This window comes from Schistocerca cancellata, chromosome 1 (genome assembly GCF_023864275.1).
Source record: "Schistocerca cancellata isolate TAMUIC-IGC-003103 chromosome 1, iqSchCanc2.1, whole genome shotgun sequence".
Taxonomy (NCBI): domain Eukaryota; kingdom Metazoa; phylum Arthropoda; class Insecta; order Orthoptera; family Acrididae; genus Schistocerca; species Schistocerca cancellata.
This window is the reverse complement of record NC_064626.1, coordinates 829,675,556-829,694,507: the sequence shown is the minus strand read 5'-3', so window position 1 is coordinate 829,694,507 and position 18,952 is coordinate 829,675,556. Positions and strand designations below refer to the sequence as shown.

General features: G+C 37.9%; 1 protein-coding gene across 3 annotated transcripts in view; it reads right to left on the bottom strand.

Moving 5' to 3' along the window:
• Positions 1-18,952, bottom strand: part of LOC126188663 (circadian locomoter output cycles protein kaput-like) — a 108,572-nt gene that overhangs the window by 75,592 nt on the left and 14,028 nt on the right. For all 3 annotated transcript variants that reach the window (XM_049930270.1, XM_049930286.1, XM_049930278.1), the window contains exons 5-9: positions 13,336-13,425; positions 11,958-12,078; positions 11,771-11,866; positions 11,595-11,679; positions 1,691-1,822 (exon numbers count right to left, since the gene is read on the bottom strand). In XM_049930270.1, coding sequence (XP_049786227.1) covers positions 1,691-1,822; positions 11,595-11,679; positions 11,771-11,866; positions 11,958-12,078; positions 13,336-13,425 — 524 coding nt within the window. The remainder of the gene's footprint in view (positions 1-1,690; positions 1,823-11,594; positions 11,680-11,770; positions 11,867-11,957; positions 12,079-13,335; positions 13,426-18,952) is intronic.

Below are 18,952 nucleotides of genomic sequence, written 5' to 3'. Positions count from 1 at the left end.
AGTATGGGTGACACACTGGTGTAAGAGTAAAACATTGGGCTTGTAATGGAAAGCTTGTGAGTTCAAATACAAGTCCAAACTTTTTTTAAGCTTGTTACGCTTCTGTAAGAGTATTGTCCTTGAAATAAAGCTGTCATAAAATTAATGGCTATCATTTTTGTTAGTATCATTCCTTCTATTCATTTAACAAACTTAGTATTTTTTGTTCTTTTATATCAAAAGAAAATTTTAATGGACAGAAGATTCAGTAACTAGCACCACACTACATCCCGTAACAGGCTGATTCTTCTCCATGCAGGTACATTAGCAAGATTCATGGAAAAATGTATTTTGTCATTTAGAGAGAAGAAAACCACTGATTACCACAAAGTAACGAATAGAAACACAGTTCAGCACTGTTTTAAAGACTCAGTTTTGAAAAAGTTGAGAAAACCTTTCATAATAGTTCTGGACAATGCCTGACAACATTTGACTATCCCTGGTAAGGTGGCTATAGTACCTTCCAGCAAATAAGAGATTATCAACTGACTACACTGAAAAAATGTTCCCATACTAGATGACTTTAGAAAAGGTGATCTACTGGATCTTGTGGCTCAGAATAATCTTTACCTCTAAATGTCATAGATGAACTGGCAAAAAAATATGGCCACATGGTCCTCATCCTCCCACCATATAACTGCCAATTCAATTTCATTGAATTCATATGGGCTCAATTTAAAGGTTATGTGGAAAGAAATAACAAAAACTGTACACTGGCAAAAGTAGAAAGATTGGCAAAGAATTCTATCAACTAAACTTCATAATGTTGTAAGGTACACAAACAAAGTAATGATGAAAGCAGTTAAGAATGAGTGTGTAGTGGAAAATAATACTAAACAACTTCTTATTTCATTTAATTCTGACAGCAGTTGTAACGATCACACTGATGATAGAGAAAATGATTCAGAGATACGTGGTTTGCACCCGACAGTGGTATCCTTATTTATATTCACCCCTCCCAGTTTCCTCCGCTTATTTAGAGAAACAATTATTTTGTGGCATGTGTGTGGTTGCACATTCTTCTTACTGCTGTTATTTGCCTATAATGTGTGATAGGGTATCTTATGCACTGCCGCCCCTACAGCAACAGTGGCCCCCACCACTGCTCTCCCCACTAATTACAAAGACCTTAGCAACAGTCAGTAAGCAGATGACTTGTCTCTTTCTTGGTGCATGCACAGTTATCAAGCACATGAGCACATGGCATACTGTGCATAAGCTGGCAAGTCTGCTCCCCTCCACTGCCATCTGTCAGTCACAAAGCAGTTTTAATCAGAGTATAATGTGCGTTCACAGGAAATGTACCCTGTAAGAGCAAGAAATATGCTGATGAGGTCTCCACTAGCAAAAGAAATCTAGATTTGTCCCCAGTAAACACAGAACACATGAATAGAATGATATCTTCTTAATTTTCTCTACTTATGTTTATCACACAGTTATCAAAATAATGTAATTTCTTCATTAGCACTTTTGTATACTGCAACTGTTTTAGAGGCAAATAGATAAACAAAGGTCTCAACAATACCCTACACCATGTACGGTTCAAAAGCTTAGACATGCACTGAAAGAAGAGAATTGTGGACTATAGGCTTTTCCCTCTGATAATATAAATAATGCTACTAATGCTAGTAAAGGATATGGTGGGATTTACCTGTGATCAAGGAACAAGAATTTCCATTCTAGGCTATGTCTTGAAGTGAATTCACTTTTAGTAGAGTCCACAACTGACATTTCACGGATTAATAGTGGAGTCTGCAAGCGTCCAACACCGACAAAAACTAATCTAGAACAGAAAACATAATGAAACTTATGACTACATATTTTATTTAATGAAATAATCAGTTACTGGAAATCCTATTTCTAAAGGCAAGGACACTATAGGAAATTATACACAACATGCTGCTAGTGTCAGTACCATACACAAAGCATATTTCACTACAATATTCTTAACGTATGCTTTTTGTAAACTACCAATCTTACTGATTTATGCAATGCTCTTTCTTTGTCTATAGTTAAGAATTCAACAGATGGAGTAACGTTTCACCAAAGCTATTCCAAAATGTCTAGTTCGTTGATAATTCAAGGTAATTTTGATACATGACTGTAAAGATGCCTGTCTGCTTCAGACCTTTCACGTCTTTAACCTCATACTTCATCTGAGTTTATTGTCCAGGTACTTCAGATTTTCTTGAGGAGGTTAAGCACAGTTACTCTGAGTGGCTACCACATATATATCATTTTTAATATACTTCTCATTTATTGTCAAGAGCCACTTAATGTGTCATAGTCCTCAATTACAGAATATTCAGATTTACTTGAATGAAAAAGAGGTATTTTCAGCAGACTAAGTTGGTGAAACTTCTACAGCATTTCTCAATGGAGCTGCAAATCATTAGCAAGTGTTTCCTCTTCTCTGTGCTGTTGTCCACCTTTCAAATGACTCCATCTAATAGTGTGGATGTAATTCACCTTTAATGCAACTACGTCTAGTTACCCTGTGTTGTATGTATCTAATACTATGAATTTCTATTGTAACTGAATTGACTGATATAGTGCTACTTAGCTATCCTGCTTTTGCTAGGGATCAAATCTAGAGTAATAATTCCAGCTTCCTTTCAGTATGTTGTGACCATGTCATTGTTGGTTGCCATCTCATACCCGAAGAGGCTTGAGTGTTATATGCTCACTTAAACATATTCATCATGCACTTGGAGCTGCACCCCAACAAGGTTTCTTGAATATAGCCTGTTTGTCTTATATAACCTGTACTCTTCCAAAAATTACAGAAATATTAACAATCTCACAATTAAGTATGAATATAATAGAGGGAAACATTCCACATGGGAAAAATATATCTAAAAACAAAGATGATGTGACTTACCAAACGAAAGCACTGGCAGGTTGATAGACACACAAACAAACACAAACATACAAACAAAATTCAAGCTTTCGCAACCAACGGTTGCTTCATCAGGGAAGAGGGAAGGAGAGGGAAAGACGAAAGGATGTGGGTTTTAAGGGAGAGGGTAAGGAGTCATTCCAATCCCGGGAGCGGAAAGACTTACCTTAGGGGGAAAAAAGGACAGGTATACACTCGCGCACACACACACATATCCATCCGCACATACACAGACATGTGCGGATGGATATGTGTGTGTGTGCGAGTGTGCACCTGTCCTTTTTTCCCCCTAAGGTAAGTTTTTCCGCTCCCGGGATTGGAATGACTCCTTACCCTCTCCCTTAAAACCCACATCCTTTTGTCTTTCCCTCTCCTTCCTCTTTCCTGATGAAGCAACCGTTGGTTGCAAAAGCTTGAATTTTGTGTGTATGTTTGTGTTTGTTTGTGTGTCAATCGACCTGCCAGCGCTTTCGTTTGGTAAGTCACATCATCTTTGTTTTCACAATTAAGTATGTTATACATCCTCCATTATGGCTCAGACTTCTACAAGTTTCATAAAGAATGATTACAGTGTAAAAGAACAAAGCTTGTAAAGGATTCAGTACAACAAGACAAATGTGATGAACTTGATATAGGTCTTTAGAACAACTAGATTAAGTGCATCTCTTTATTGGGAGTACATTTTATGAATCTCTCAGAGACTCACAGACTTGTACACTAATACATGGCCAAAGAAGAGATATTTTAAGATATACTGATATAGTTATCCTAACAGAAAGTGCAGAAGATCTTGAAGTCACATCAGTTAAAATGGATATGGTTACAGTCAGAGAATAAAACACGAAAATAAATAAGTACTAAACAAAATTGATGGCAACTGATAAAGAAGAGAAAGGCAAAGTCAAAATTTATGTTCATAGAGAGGTACTTGAGCAAGCTGACTCATTTAGTTATTTAGGAAGTAACATTAGCAAAAAGTGCTTTCAACAACAAGATGAAGAGTATATTATTATTATTATTATTATTATTATAAAAATGCTAGCCTAGAAATCAGGAAAAGGTTTTTCAAAGCCTATTGTTTGGAGTTACGGAGACATATGAACAGAAGAAACTGCATTCTTCTAAGACTTAACATTAGAGACACATGCTCAAAATAAAGTGGGTTGATATGGTTACAAATGTAGAAGTCTGCAAAAGAGTGGATGATAAGAGAAGCCTGTGGAAATAAGCTGTAAAAGAAAGAGAGCAAACTACATATAATGGCCATCCAATGAGACCCAAGGGACTCCTCAATGCAATAGTAGAGTAGTATGTTAAGGGAAAGAGACAAACATGAGTTTATTTAAAAAATTATACAACTACATGAGAAATGTGCTCTCATAAAGACCGGAAATGTAAGAAACAAACCTGTACCTTGCCTAACAAGAACTAAAGCAGCTCATGACTATCAGAGATGCTGCACATTGGGCACACAAACTACACCACATCTACATCTACATGACTACTCTGCAATTCACATTTAAGTGCTTGGCAGAGGGTTCGTCGAACCACAATGATACTATCTCTCTACCATTCCACTCCCGAACAGCGCGCGGGAAAAACAAACACCTAAACCTTTCTGTTCGAGCTCTGATTTCTCTTATTTTATTTTCATGATCATTCCTACCTATGTAGGTTGGGCTCAACAAAATATTTTCGCATTCGGAAGAGAAATTTGGTGACTGAAATTTCGTAAATAGATCTCGCCGCGACGAAAAACGTCTTTGCTGTAATGACTTCCATCCCAATTCGCGTATCATATCTGCCACACTCTCTCCCCTACTACGTGATAATACAGAACGAGCTGCCCTTTTTTGCACCCTTTCGATGTCCTCCATCAATCCCACCTGGTAAGGATCCCACACCGCGCAGCAATATTGTAACAGAGGACGAACGAGTGTAGTGTAAGCTGTCTCTTTAGTGGACTTGTTGCATCTTCTAAGTGCCCTGCCAATGAAACGCAACCTTCGGCTCACCTTCCCCACAATACTTACAAGCAGAAGCAGAAGAGAGTTAGTCAAGCTGTGAGAAATGCAAAACTCTGGCATGCCCATATGTTATCTGGCAACAGAAATAGGCCAACTCATCTATGGAATAAACATGTGTGGTCTTGGTACTGGCAAAGTAAAAACTGCAGCTGATCCCACTGTCCCAGAAGAAAAACTGAACTGGTACTTCAAATTACCTACAACCACAACTGAACCACACACGAAAGAGAGACTCACTGATTACTTTGTGGATGCAAATGACTGTAGCAGACAGTTGTCACAGTGGCGTAAAACCAATTCCCCATCCGCAAAAAGATTGAAAACCGTAATTTCGTGCAAAAAAAAAATAAATAAATAAATAAAATAAAAAAAAAAAAATAAAAAAAAAATCATGGCCTCTGTGTTTTGGAATTGAAAAGGAATCATTCTAGATGAATTTCTGCCTCGAGGCAGACCTTCAATGCACAGCGATATTGTGAGACCCTATAAAAACTCAAAAGGAACATTTAAAACAAAAGGAGGGGAATATTGACAATGCCCCTCCTCACACAGCCTTAGTCACCCTGGCGTTTTGGATTCATTGGGTTGGGATGTTTTGAATGATCCCCTCATATTCCCCTGACCTGGCATCTTCAGATTATCATCTTTTCACCTTTCTAAGGCAAACATGAGTGAAATTACATTTACAACTGATGAGCCGGTGCAGAAAGACATTCTTAAGTGGGGGAAGGGACTGGCAGGACAGTTCTTTGAGGAGGGCATAAAGAAGCTTGTGCCATGGCTCACCACACGCATTCACTGGGATGGCGATTGTGTGGAAAAATAGTCAATGAGTGCAATATTTTTTTTTTTCAGATACAATTTTTCTGAAAAATATAAAATCTAGTAGGCTTATTTTCTAAACATGCCTTGTAGATATATCATTAACTACCTTCCAAAGTAGGAGATGTAATTCAGTTCTCTAATATAATGTGGGAGGTTATTTCAGAGTTGCGTTGCTGCTACTGAGAAAAACTTCAAGAAAGTGGATGAATGATGCAGTGGGACAGACTAGATTTTCCTCTGATGGGAATAGTTGTTTCTGCCGTGTTGTTCACATAAGAACATTATGGTTGAGCAGATATATGAGGGACAGTGTTCATTGATAAGACATTAAAGCAGGCAGAGGGTTTGAAAATATCTGCGTTTTTCTGCATGCAGCCAGGATAGCAGTGCTTACGATGCTGAAATATGATCAAAAAGTTAAACATCACATTTATAACAAACACAGGCATTCATAACCAGTTCCAGGCATCATGAGCTTTCCTGAGAAAGGTCTTGCATGATAAAATCTCTGTGATCAATAATTGGAAATATACGTTTCTCTACAAGTCTTTTTTTCAGGCAAGAGAGAATAAATTTTTATATTTTTGTAGAGTGTGGAGAGATGTTGATGCCTTCTTATGCCTTCTTGCACATTGCAGTTACATAATCTGTCCAATGTAGATTTTCATCCGTTATTACACCTAAAATCTATGCTGAAGGAGAGAAGTTGATAGCATTAAAGGTGGTAGGGATCCCTGACAATTCGGGCTAATGAGCCTAGAATGACCAATGAGTACAACGTGGGTTTTGGATAGGTTGAGCTCAAACCCTATATCCTGCGCCCATTTTGATACCATTCACAGGTTGGCATTGAGATTCTTGATAGCTGTTTTCAGGTTTATCGGTTTTATACTTAGATACAACTGGAGGCCTTCAGCATACATGTGGTACCTGCGGTAGGACAAAACTGATGACACATCATTTATGTACAATGAAAAGAGTACAGGACCTAATACTGAACCCTGGGGGAAGTCAGGATGACTTTATGGTGTCAGCATGATGCATTGCTGGTGAGACATTAGGTATGAACAAAAGCAATGCACTGCACTTGGCAATAAATTTAGGCTGCTAAGTTTGGCAAGTAAAATGTCGAAGTCAACAGTGTCGAAGGCTTTGCTGAAGTCTAGGAAGCACATGATAGTTGTTTCTTGTGCATCCAAGGGAAGCTTCATGTCATCTGTTATTTTTATTAAGGCAGGTGTTGTGCTGTGGTATTTACAGAAACCTGATTTATATTTGTCTAATAGGTTGTTTGTGGTAGTTTGTCAGCTGGCTGTGGATTATATTCTAAGGCCTTGGGCAGTGCAGGAAAAATGCAAATAGGATGGTAATCAGAGGATACTGTGCAATGTTCTTTTTGGGTAGTGGCTTAACTAGTCCCTGTTTCCCGACCTCAAAGAAAACACTTGCAGTTAAGAAGCAGTTGAGGATACGTGTTATAGTGGCCTGTAGTGCATCAGTAATAAGCTCCATCAGTTTTACTGTGATTCCATCACGTCCAGCATATGCTGATTTGATATGCACGGCGGCTTTCTGATGGTATTGAGAGTAACATACACATTTATGACGAGCCACCAAAGTTTCATCTCTAGTCACAAAAGGGCTCAGAAAATTCTCACCTTCCAATTCAGTTTCATTAAAAAAACTTACAGGCACTATTTAGTTGTGCTGCACTGTCAGCTGTTTTGAAACTGACAGTGTGCACAGTTTCTGGTAACCCAGCATTTCTGTGAGTGTTCCTGTAAGAGTGCTCTGTTCATCATGAACATTTGTTCTGCCTCCACTAAACTCCCTACACCACTTATAATACACAACTGTTCTGCTCACAATACCTTTGCTGTTAACTGTTCTGCTTACAATACCTTCACTGTAAACTGACAGGAAGGGCATCTGGGCACTCTCTACCACAACCATTGCCAAATCCAGATTTACATGCTGACGCTGTGAAAATACGGGATACTACCGGGAAAAAGAAGAGACATATGGGCTGCCTGAACATATTGAAACACTGAGATGAAAAGCCCCCCAAAAATCCTCCTCTTCACACACCACAGTCACACACTTTAGAGAGGAGCTCTGGTACCTGTTTCAGAACAATACTGTAGTGTCACATGCTGGCAAATTCTCTAACCTGCTCAGAGAAGAAAACTAAAGTGCTGCCCTCAAAAGAACTGCAACTTGTTATTCCCCATAACAAAACATTAGTTCCCTCTGCCATACAAAATTATTTCTTGGCAAATGTCACCAGACACCACAGTTTATCTCCTGCGAGTCTCCTCGGTTCCTGCACCAGTTAGACAACACTGCTATAATTCTGTCATCTCTCTGTTATCATCTATATGAATTTCCTTTAGGTGTGGTCTATTATGGGTGGTATGCCTTTGCCCTTCTATTCTTATGACTGACAGCTAGTGGTAGGAACAGCCACAACTTATGGACTCTGAACCACTGTGCAGTTTAGCATTTTTCTTACAAACAAATCACAGCAAAAGGTGAAGAAAGTGATAAGTTAACAGAAAAAATATCCCAGGAATGCTCAAACATTTCCATTTTCACTCACATCACATGCAATATATAGCCTACTCTCTTCACACATTGAATCACTGTCAGTTGGGTGACCTATATATTGTACTTTCAAAAGGTCATTTCTTCAAAAAATCACTTTATTTACAAATACAAAATTACCTGTACTTCCAAGAATAGTCAGGAATTTGAAAATATTCCTATAACCACTCACATCATTGTCTTCAGGTTTGTGTAGAGTTGTGTCATGTTACAAAGTGAATCTGTCTGATACACAAACCTGCTAATAAGTAAATTGATGTAAGTATGTGGAGAGTACACTGGTGCCTCTGTTGAATCAAACTCCACAGAGAAGTAACTGTACCAACAAATTTGTGTACAAGTAATGTCAGCTGTGAAAATGAGAGTAATCTGAAATGATTATGGTATTTACCGTATTTACTCGAATCTAAGCCGCACTCGAATCTAAGCAGCACCTGAAAAATGAGACTCGAAAGCAATTTTCCTGAATCTAAGCCGCACCTGAAATTTGAGACGCGAAATTCAAGGGGGAGAGCAAAGTTTTAGACCGCACCTCCAAATTGAAACAAAGTTGGTCCATTGTAACATGAGACACAATTTAGGTCAAATGGATGAAGATACAGCTACAGTAGTTTGGTTCGTGTCGTAAGCTCAACATTTAAGCTTTATCAAGTAGCCATTGGTATGTGTCAGGTGCTCAGTCCGTATTTATAAGGGTACCCTTCCTTTTTCAAATGCTTTGTCTGGTTTGAATCGATTGCTTATTTTGCTTTAATCATATCACAGTGCCGTTCTCTTTGTTATAGGTGTTTACGTCACTCTAAGCTGAAAATGCATTATTGTACTGTGTCATGCGTTATTTGTCGCATTCTGATAATGAGTGAGTATGACCTGTTGCCGCTCGAGGCATGGCTTGCTTTTGTGCGTGCTACCACCACTTACAATATAAAGAAGAGAGGAATTGTCACATAAGCGAAAGAATGACAAGAGACTGTTATTTGTTATTACTTACACTGCTGCTTTCTTTGATAATGATCAACAAGAACCAAATAACAGACTGCATATGAAAGATGTTCTGAACGAGAGTTTAGCGAAAATTTTTCTCCATTTGAAAATCCTTGCAGACGCCTCTTTAATACGTTACATTCTGCACAGAAATTAGAGTCATCTTAGATTTAAAAATCTAGTCAATTGCCGTGCTTCATTTCTGACTGTATCACTACTAGGCATAAGAATAATACAAATTAAACATGACATGATATGTATATTCTTCCGCGTTTGCTGTTGCCTCACTCTAGTTTCGTAGTTTATTAGGCAGACAGGATTTAAATGAGATAGCAGCAAACATGAAAGAATACATGGCAAAATGTTTATATTCATATTTTTCTTATGGTGAAGAGAATACTGCAGCTGATTCACAATTCATGAAAGTTCCTATTAGCAACTATCTCTTCTCACAGGTAGGAAAAAACTCAGAACGTAGAGTTGGTCACATTGACAAACATCCCAAACAGTCTTGCCAGTCGGATTTCATAGTACATTGAAATGCTGCTACATTTGAAGATGAACAATATGGAATTTGTATTTACTTCATTGGTTAATGTATGAAAATGCAGTGGTTGAAACTCGGGGCGGAGAAAAAAGGTCGTCTTCCACCTTTTTTTTATTTTTTTAAATTTATTTACTGACACAGAGGTTTTGGCACCAGTATTTATCTTTGTGCCTGCAAAGCATGCCTGTGTAGCGCTACATATATTCAACGGCAGAAGTTAGTTGTGGCGGCACCTGCCAACATTTTTCAGAACTTCCGCTTACTTTGCACTCGATTGTAAGCCGCAGGCGGTTTCTTGGATTACAAAAACCGGAAAAAAAGTGCGGCTTAGAGTCGAGTAAATACGGTATGTATTTCATGCTTCACACAAATGTTTGTAAAACATGTAACTTTGCTTAAAAATGTGAATCTGCCTCAAACTGCATGCAGGCCCCCAAGTGGCATGAGAGTACTCTACCACAGAGCCACACTGCTGAAAAAGGGTCCTTACATTAGCTTATTATGCATGGTCAGTAAACTTCAAAGTCAATTTTCTCAAAAATTTTTGAGATTTGCATACAATTGCTTTGGGGGCTGAACTGCTTTGAGGCCTTGATATTTGACGTCTATCCGCCCATTTAGCTGGGTGGTAGCATGCTTGCCTCCCATACACTAGGTTCGGGTTCAATTACCGGCCGCGTTGGAGATTTTCTTTGCTTGGGGACTGGGTGTTGTTTTGTACTCATCACCATTTCATCCTCATCATTAGCTGCAAGTCGCCCAATGTGACACCAACTGAAAAGGACTTGAACTTGGTGGCTGAACCCAAATGGGAGATCCCGGTCAACAATGACATACAATTTCATTTCATGTCTGAACTTAACATATCATAAACAGAAGAAAAATATCAAAATCTGATTGCCGTGTGGTCTCCTTGTATGTGATCTTGCAGTCTCCTATAGTCACTCAATGACTACACCTTCCCGTATACCACAGCATCATCAGCAAATAGTTGCAGATTGCTGCTCGCTATGTCCAACATTTATGTATATACAGAATAAGAGTTGTCCTATCAGATTTCCCTGGCACTCCTGATGGTACCTTTGTCTCTGATGAACTTGCCATCAAAGACAACATATTATTATTTAAAAAGTCTTTGAGCCACTCACATATCTGGTGTCCTGATATGTGTTTTGGAGCTTTGTTAACAGTTTGCTATAGGTCATCGGAACCTTAGTTAAAGTCTGCAGTGGGGACCCCCAAGCCAATGTTTTCTGGAAATCTAGGAAAAAGGAATCAGCCTGTTGCCTTTCATCCATGGTTTGCAGGATAACATGTGAGAAAAGACTAAATTGAGTTTTGTATAAATGTTTTCTAAATTAATGCTTCTGTCTCAAGGAAATTTATTTTATTTGAACTCAGAGTATGTTCAAGAATTCTGCCGAAAACTAATGTTAAGGATATTAATCTGTAATTTTGAGCACCCATTCTTCGGTATGAGAACAATGTAACAAAACTACTGAGGCACATACAGTAAAACACCTCATTTATCAATATGAAACCAAATAGAAGTACTGACATTAAAATATATATGAAAAGAAACACATGAATCTAAACTATTTTTAGTTCACATTATTATCATAAAACTTTACAAACATGGATATATGATAAAAAATAGTGTAACACTCACTTCATGCCTACTTCTCCAGAGAAATTGACCAGCCGATTACTGCTGGAAATAAGGTGGTCAACCTCCAATGGATCAATATCTGACCCTAAAAATTAGAAACAAAAAGCAAAAGTGATAGAAGTTTTTCTCATTAAACTCTACTGAACAAGTTTATCCCCACTGACGCCATAACTTACGAAAATAGCCCACAAACTGAACAAGCTCATATGTATCCTCATCTCGGAAATCCAGACCACCTCGACGCATGTGACATGAAAAGGATACTTGATTTTCTGCAGAAAAAACGAGAGACAAAAATTTACAACTGTTATTTAATTCTCTCTTTATTCTAAACATTTCAAAAATGTTGTACATTCTAAATACCTTTTGTGTCACCATAGTTCATTGAGTCAACACTGCTAGCTGGATTCAGTAGTATGTTGTAGAGAGCTGACTGGTCCTCCTCATACACCATGTCATAGATCGTCATATTCATTAAGTCACTCTGTAGCAAAAAAAGTATTACTAGTAATTTTAGCAACAAATCGTGGCAATACAAGTGCCATTAGCAAAGTTCTGAAATAGAAGGGTACAAGTGGGCAAGTCACAATTTTATTCTGTGCATGTCAGATGTTCCTGACACGAGCGTCATTGGTAGACGTTGACGGGTGTCATGAACGAGGGTCATCTTTAACTTCCGTCTGGCCATTTTTAAACTGTGTGAACCATTCGTAACACAGAGTATGGCTTAGGCATGTATCACCATAAGCTTCCTGCATCATTTGGTGTTTCTCTGTACAGGCTTTCTTTGAGTTTCACGCAAAATTTAATGCAGACACGTAGCTCCTCTAACTCCGCCATATCAAAATTCGCAAACTGTGCAACACAACATTCTACTCAATACAGCACTGAACAATAACTAACAGACATATAACAATGGAACTTCCAGGAGTTACACATTAAACACAGATGCGTACAGGGGTGTCAACCACATTTCACTGCAACACACCACTCACACAAAATTACTAATGTTCCAGAATTTTTTAACAGACTTCTTACACTGTCAATGGAATGTCCATTTTTCTAGCATTTAAAACACCTCATCAGACTGGACACATCTGATGATACTTTAAGACTGGGAAAACAAGCTTAGATGTGTTTTGGCAATACCTATGAATTAAGAATAAATATAATGTAGCTATTTTCCTAGCTCACCAGTTACTCTCTTCAGAATATTTGCCAAATCTGCCACACTCTCATGTTCTCACTCTTCCCTTAGTTCATAGAGATCTAGTGCCATTAGATAACTACAGGAAACAATACATTTTCAGAAGCTCACAGTGTTATGAAACAGTGGTCATTATGGTTTATCGGCAAGTATTTTTGCAGTTTGTAACTGTTTAGTTTGTAGAGCAGTAAATATTTCTATAAGTAATGTATAATTCCTAAACTGTTTCATGGATTTACATGTCCAGGGCTTATGGTTACAGAGAACTGGTAGTGTTCACCAGCCTCCAACTATGAAATGCTGAGTTCACCACAATGATACTTAGCAAAGTCTGCATAAGTTCCCAAGATGCACTCAATTTCATACAATCAATGGGGAATGTACAGCATATCAAATATGGCACTATGGGTGAGGTGAGCATTAACCCCTACTAATGATCATGTACACAATCCATTGATGAAATAAGGTATTTAATTAACTACATACAGATAATGACAATTCATTTGAAGTACAAATTAGGAAACTGGAACTTACTGGTAAATGACCAAGGAGAGAAGTAATGCTCTCAGAAGCATAAAAGATCCTTCCAGATGAGGAGAACACCATGATGAAACCATCTAATGCCTACAACAAAAGTAAAATATGCAGCATAAATAAGCAAGCAAAGAAAAAAACTGAATACACAACAACAGACCTCATTGTAAGTCGTTTACTTATAAATGAATACAATGTTTAAAAAACTATATAACAGTACATATCAAAAGCTTATAAGACTCACATATTTATCAGTAATAAAGCAAACAGGCTGTGAAGAATAAAAGGTCTCTGAATCAAGCTCAGCTAGTAAGATTAGAAATTTGTTATTGTCATTGTTGTTGTTATATATTTAAATTTTATTTATATCTACATCTGCACTCTGTAAGCAACAATATTGTTCACAGAGCAGGGTACCTTGCAACAATGCTAGTAATTCCCTTTCCTATTCCACTTGCAAGTGGAACAAGGAAAAAACAACTGTCTATATGCCTCTGTACAAGCCTTAATTGTTCTTATCTTGTCTTCATCGTCCTTGGGTGAGATGCACATTGGTGGGAAAAGAATTGTTTTGCATTCAGACACAAATGTTGGTACCCTAAAATTCCTCAATAATGTTTCACAAAAATAATGTTGTCTCTCCAGGGATACCCATTGGACTCAAGGAGTATTTCCATAATACTCATATGTTGATCGAACCTACCAGTAACAAACCTAGCACTGCACCTCTGAACTGCTCTCATGTCTTACTTGAATCCAACCTGACGGGCACCCCAAACACTCTAGCAGTACTCAAGAATGGGTTCCACTAGTGTTCTATACATAGTCTCCTTGATAGGTGAGATACACTTGCCTAAAATTCTCACAATAAACCAAAGTGGACATTTTGCTTTCCCTACAACCAACTTCATGTGCTCATTCCATTTCATATCATTTTGCAACATTACATCTAGATATTTTTATCGATGTGACTGTGCCAAGCAGCACACCAGCAATGCTTATTTCAATAAAACAAAGGGCTGTTTTCCCTACTCCTCTGCATTAAATTATATTTAGAGTAAGCTGCCATTCACCACACCATATAGAAATTCTGTCATCCTGTATCCTCCTACAGTCACTCAATAATGGCACTGAGTTGTACAATTCACTGCATCATCAAACATCATTTTATTTTTGTATGTAGACAGTAAGAGCGGTCCTATTACACTTCCTTTGAAGCTCCTGATGACATAATTTTCTCTGATAAACACTCACTCTTCAAGACAGCACATTGGGTTCTATTACATAAAAAGTCTTCATGCCAGTCACACATCTGAGAGCTTATTTCGCTACTCAGATCTTTAACAGTCCGCAGTGAAGCATCATGTCAAACGCTTTCCAGAAATCTAGGAAAATGGAGTCCACCTGTTGCACTTCACCGCCGGTTCACAAGATGTCGTGCAAGAAAAGAGCAAGCTGCATTTCCCAATAGCAATGCTTTCTAAATCCATGCTGATCTGCAGACACACTCTTTTCCACCTCAAGGAAATTTAATATTTTCAAAGTTAAAATATGCTCATGTATTCTGTTAAGAATGTTGATCTGCAATTTTAAGAATCCATTCTTTTATTTGTCTTATACACAGGAGTCACCTGTGCCTTTTTTCCAATTGCTTGGACTCTGCGATGAGCAAGAGATTCATGAGAAGTACAGTGTCAATGCTGCAATGCTGTGATTTCATCTGGATCTGGTGACTTATTTGTGTTCAACTATTTCACTTGCTTATCAGTGCTAGGATGTCGATTTCTATGTCCTCCATGTGGTAGTCTGTCACTCAAACGTTGGTATGTCCATATGATCCTCCTGGCGGAATTTAAAACTTCTGCTTTTCCTTTGGGTGTCTTCTACCACTGCACCAGACTCGTTGATGATTGATTGGATACAAACCTTCAAGCCCGATAAGTAATTTTACATGGGTCCTTTATTTTCTTGGCAAGATCTTCCACTAAGTTATGATGGCGGAAGATGTTATATATTTCACGCATCGATCTTTTTATATCACCACACTGCATCCTACATTCACTTGAACCTGTTTACCTTTGAACACTTATTTTTAAAATGACAAAAGGTGAAAATTATTTAGTTTTTGTAGATGTCTTACTAAACTGCAGACTAATGAGCCAATTTCTAACAACCTTTTTTTCCCTTTTCAAATGGAACGATGATGAAATTCTCAGTGCATTATGAGTGTTACCGACAGTTCCTCTTCAAAACAGAAAGTTATCCACATTGAGGGTAGACACTTAAAACATAACAGCACTTTTCTCTCTAGAGACATTTCTTTCATCCATTTTCTATGTCCCATTTAAAATTAACCAAATAAAATATGTACAGAATAATTAGGCCTACTGTCTGTAACTCACTTGATTGCTGGATTCCTTACTTCTAACTACAAGAAATTGGAAGACTTCTGGCTGCCAATTCTTTGTGTTTGACCACTGGTGGTGGTTGTACTACTACTACTACTACTACTACTACTACTACTACTACTTATGATAATGATAATAATAATAATAATAATAATACTGTGTATGGCCTGGGGCAGTGAAGTAGCCGTTAAAAAGTTACTGTTGTTATGTTGTCAATCAGTTCAGTTGTTGTTGCAAAATAAATAGTGAAGCAATCTCTGATCACTTGTGGCAATAATGTACAACTTGGAGAAGGCCTGTTCATAAAATGTTTAAGCACATGTGATGTATATGTATCAATTTTGCTGCTGCAGATGCGCGGTACAAAGTACTAAACACACCGATGGGGGAAAAAAAAATGCAGCATCACAAGATGATTAATGTAGAGTAACAAAATTTCATGAATGCATTTGTCTAGGTAACATATTTCAGTGATTCAACATTCCAGGATCACAGGTTAATGTAAGCATGATATACGCCATAGCAAATGTGAAATCTGGTACATTAATTTCTGGCAGCGCAGGAATGTTAAATGCAAGTATGCAAAAGTGCGTGCATCGTGCTGTATAGGTCTGGATGTCACTTTGTAGGATGAAATTCCAATGACTGTTGCACTTGATTGGTCAGTACAGGGACAGTTAATGCTGTTTGTGGATGACACTGGAACTGTCATCCGAATTGCATCCCAGATCATAACTCCAGGTCCAGTGTGTGTAGCACCTTGACACGCTGGTTGCAGACCCTCAACAGGCTGCCTCCTAACCAACACATGGCCATCACTGCCACCGAGACAGAAACAGCTTCCATCAGAAAATGCAACAGAGCTCCACCCTGCCCTCCAATGACATACTGCTCGACACAACAGAAGTCACAAATGGTGGTGGTTTGGGACCAATCAAATGCACGCTACAGGGCAAGTGGCTTGGAGTTGTCCTTGAAGTAACCGATTTGTAACTGTTCGTTGTGTCATTCTAGAGCAAACTGCAGCTCAAATTGCTGCTGCAGATGCAGTATGATGTGCGAGGGCCGTACACCAAACATGGCAGTCTTCCCTCTTGGTAGAGTTACATGGACACCTAGTGCCCAGTCTTTTTCTGAGTCTCGTGACCACCGCTCACAGCAATCATGTACAGTGGCTACATTCCTGCCAATATTTCTGCAATACTGCAGCAGGAACATCCAGGTTCTTGCAGCCCTATGACATGACCTCATTCAAATTCAGTGATGTTGATAATGGTGCCTTTGTCGCCTTAAAGGTATTCTTGACTAACATCAACCCACCATGTCCAATCTCAAAGGTAACTAACATTCATGACTGTTACAGAGTATATTTAAAGCAAATCTGATTTGCATTCTCATAGTGGAGCTACTAGCACCACTCTTATGCGACTGATGTGAAATCTGAATGGATATAATCTCTCAGATGTGAAACACACCTACCAACCTTCTTGGTGTTGCAATTTTTTTCCATCAGTGTACTATGTCAGGAAGATGTGTGTCATACATTTCTCACACAGACTCCCCACCACATTAATGCTAGAATTTGGAAAAAAATGTATTTATACGTAACTTTTATATTCAGAATGACAGTGATAAAACTAATGATCTTTTGAAAATAATTTAGTTTCGTGACTGAAACACAATTGATCCATTTTGTTTCCAACCCTCAGAAAATAAGATTTTATCCCTTAGACGGTAATTACCACCAGGCTGGGAACCACTGCTCTACAATTTTACACTCCCCCCCCCCCCCCCCCCACACACACACAAAAAAAACTTCCCTCCAACAATAAATTAACTGTCACTTAAATTCTAAGTGAAGTAAAGCACAAATTTATTTTTTCTTTAATTTAATTTAGTACTTCTTCATTAGTAATCCAATCGACTCTGGAATTCTTCAGTAGCACCACATTTCGCAAGCTCCTATTCTTTCCTTTTCTGAATTGTTTATTTCCATGTTTCACTTTCACATCAGACTACACTGCAGAGAAATGACTAAAGAAAATAATTCCTTACACTTAAATTTGCATTAGATGTTAACATATTTCTCTCCTTTAGAAAAGATTTTCTTGCTATTGTAAGTCTGGATTTTATACCTTGTCTACTTTTGCCAACATCAATTATTTTATTGTTCAAATACTGAAACTTTTCCGCTACTTTCAGTATATCATGTCCTAATTTAATTTCCTCAGCACTCCATGATTTAATTCAAGAACATTCTGTAATCTTTGTTTTACTTTTGTCAATGTTCATCCTATAACCAATTTTCAGGACTCTGTCCATTCCAGTCAACTCTTCTTTCAAGTTCTTTTCTATCCCTAACAGAATAACAATATCGTCAACAAACTATAAAGTTTAAATTTATTTCTATATACTGGTGGACTGAGCCTTCAGTACCATTGTCTATGTGACACTGCTATTCTCACTGGAAGCACCCAGGGATGGCAAGGGAAGCTCCATTCCCAATTACTGTCTTTACTCCAAATATCACATTACTGTTTTTTAATAGGTTGACCGTACACAAAGTGAACAGTGATGCTTTGCACTCTGTACTGTCTGTGCTTGCTGCACCAATTAGCGTTCTATGTTACAAAATGGAACACAGTGCTAAAGTTTAGTAAAAAGTTTGTTGAGTGTCTGGTTTCCTGTGATTCTGGAGTAACGCCATTCATTAATTAAATTGCTAGCTGCACCAGTTGGTTGTTTTATGTTACAATATACAGTGGAAAATTTCAAAATTAATGCTCTCCTTTGGTTGTTGTTATCATATTTCAGGCTAGTGTATTCAAGGAGAGTAACTTACTGTTCTCTTCAAACTATCATTATAGCATTATCAATAAATGCATAATTATTGTACTTTTAACTCAATCAGTCGATTCCACCCCTTTATTCCCCAAATGGGCCTGCCTGTTTGCCATAATGTCAACCCAACAATAATAACAATAATGATCTACGACCCCTCATCTTCCAAAATGCCTTCTCATAGCTGCTGGGAACAAATTTTGCACAACTAAGCCTGCTACCAATTTAATGCTCTTTTTGACACAATCTAAAACGAAATCAGTAGGTAACTCTGTCATTCTCATACACAAAGTCTCTATAAAAAACTTAACAAACAAACCGAAACTTTGTGGTTCCTTTTCCTCTTCTATTTTTGTTGTTGTTTTGTT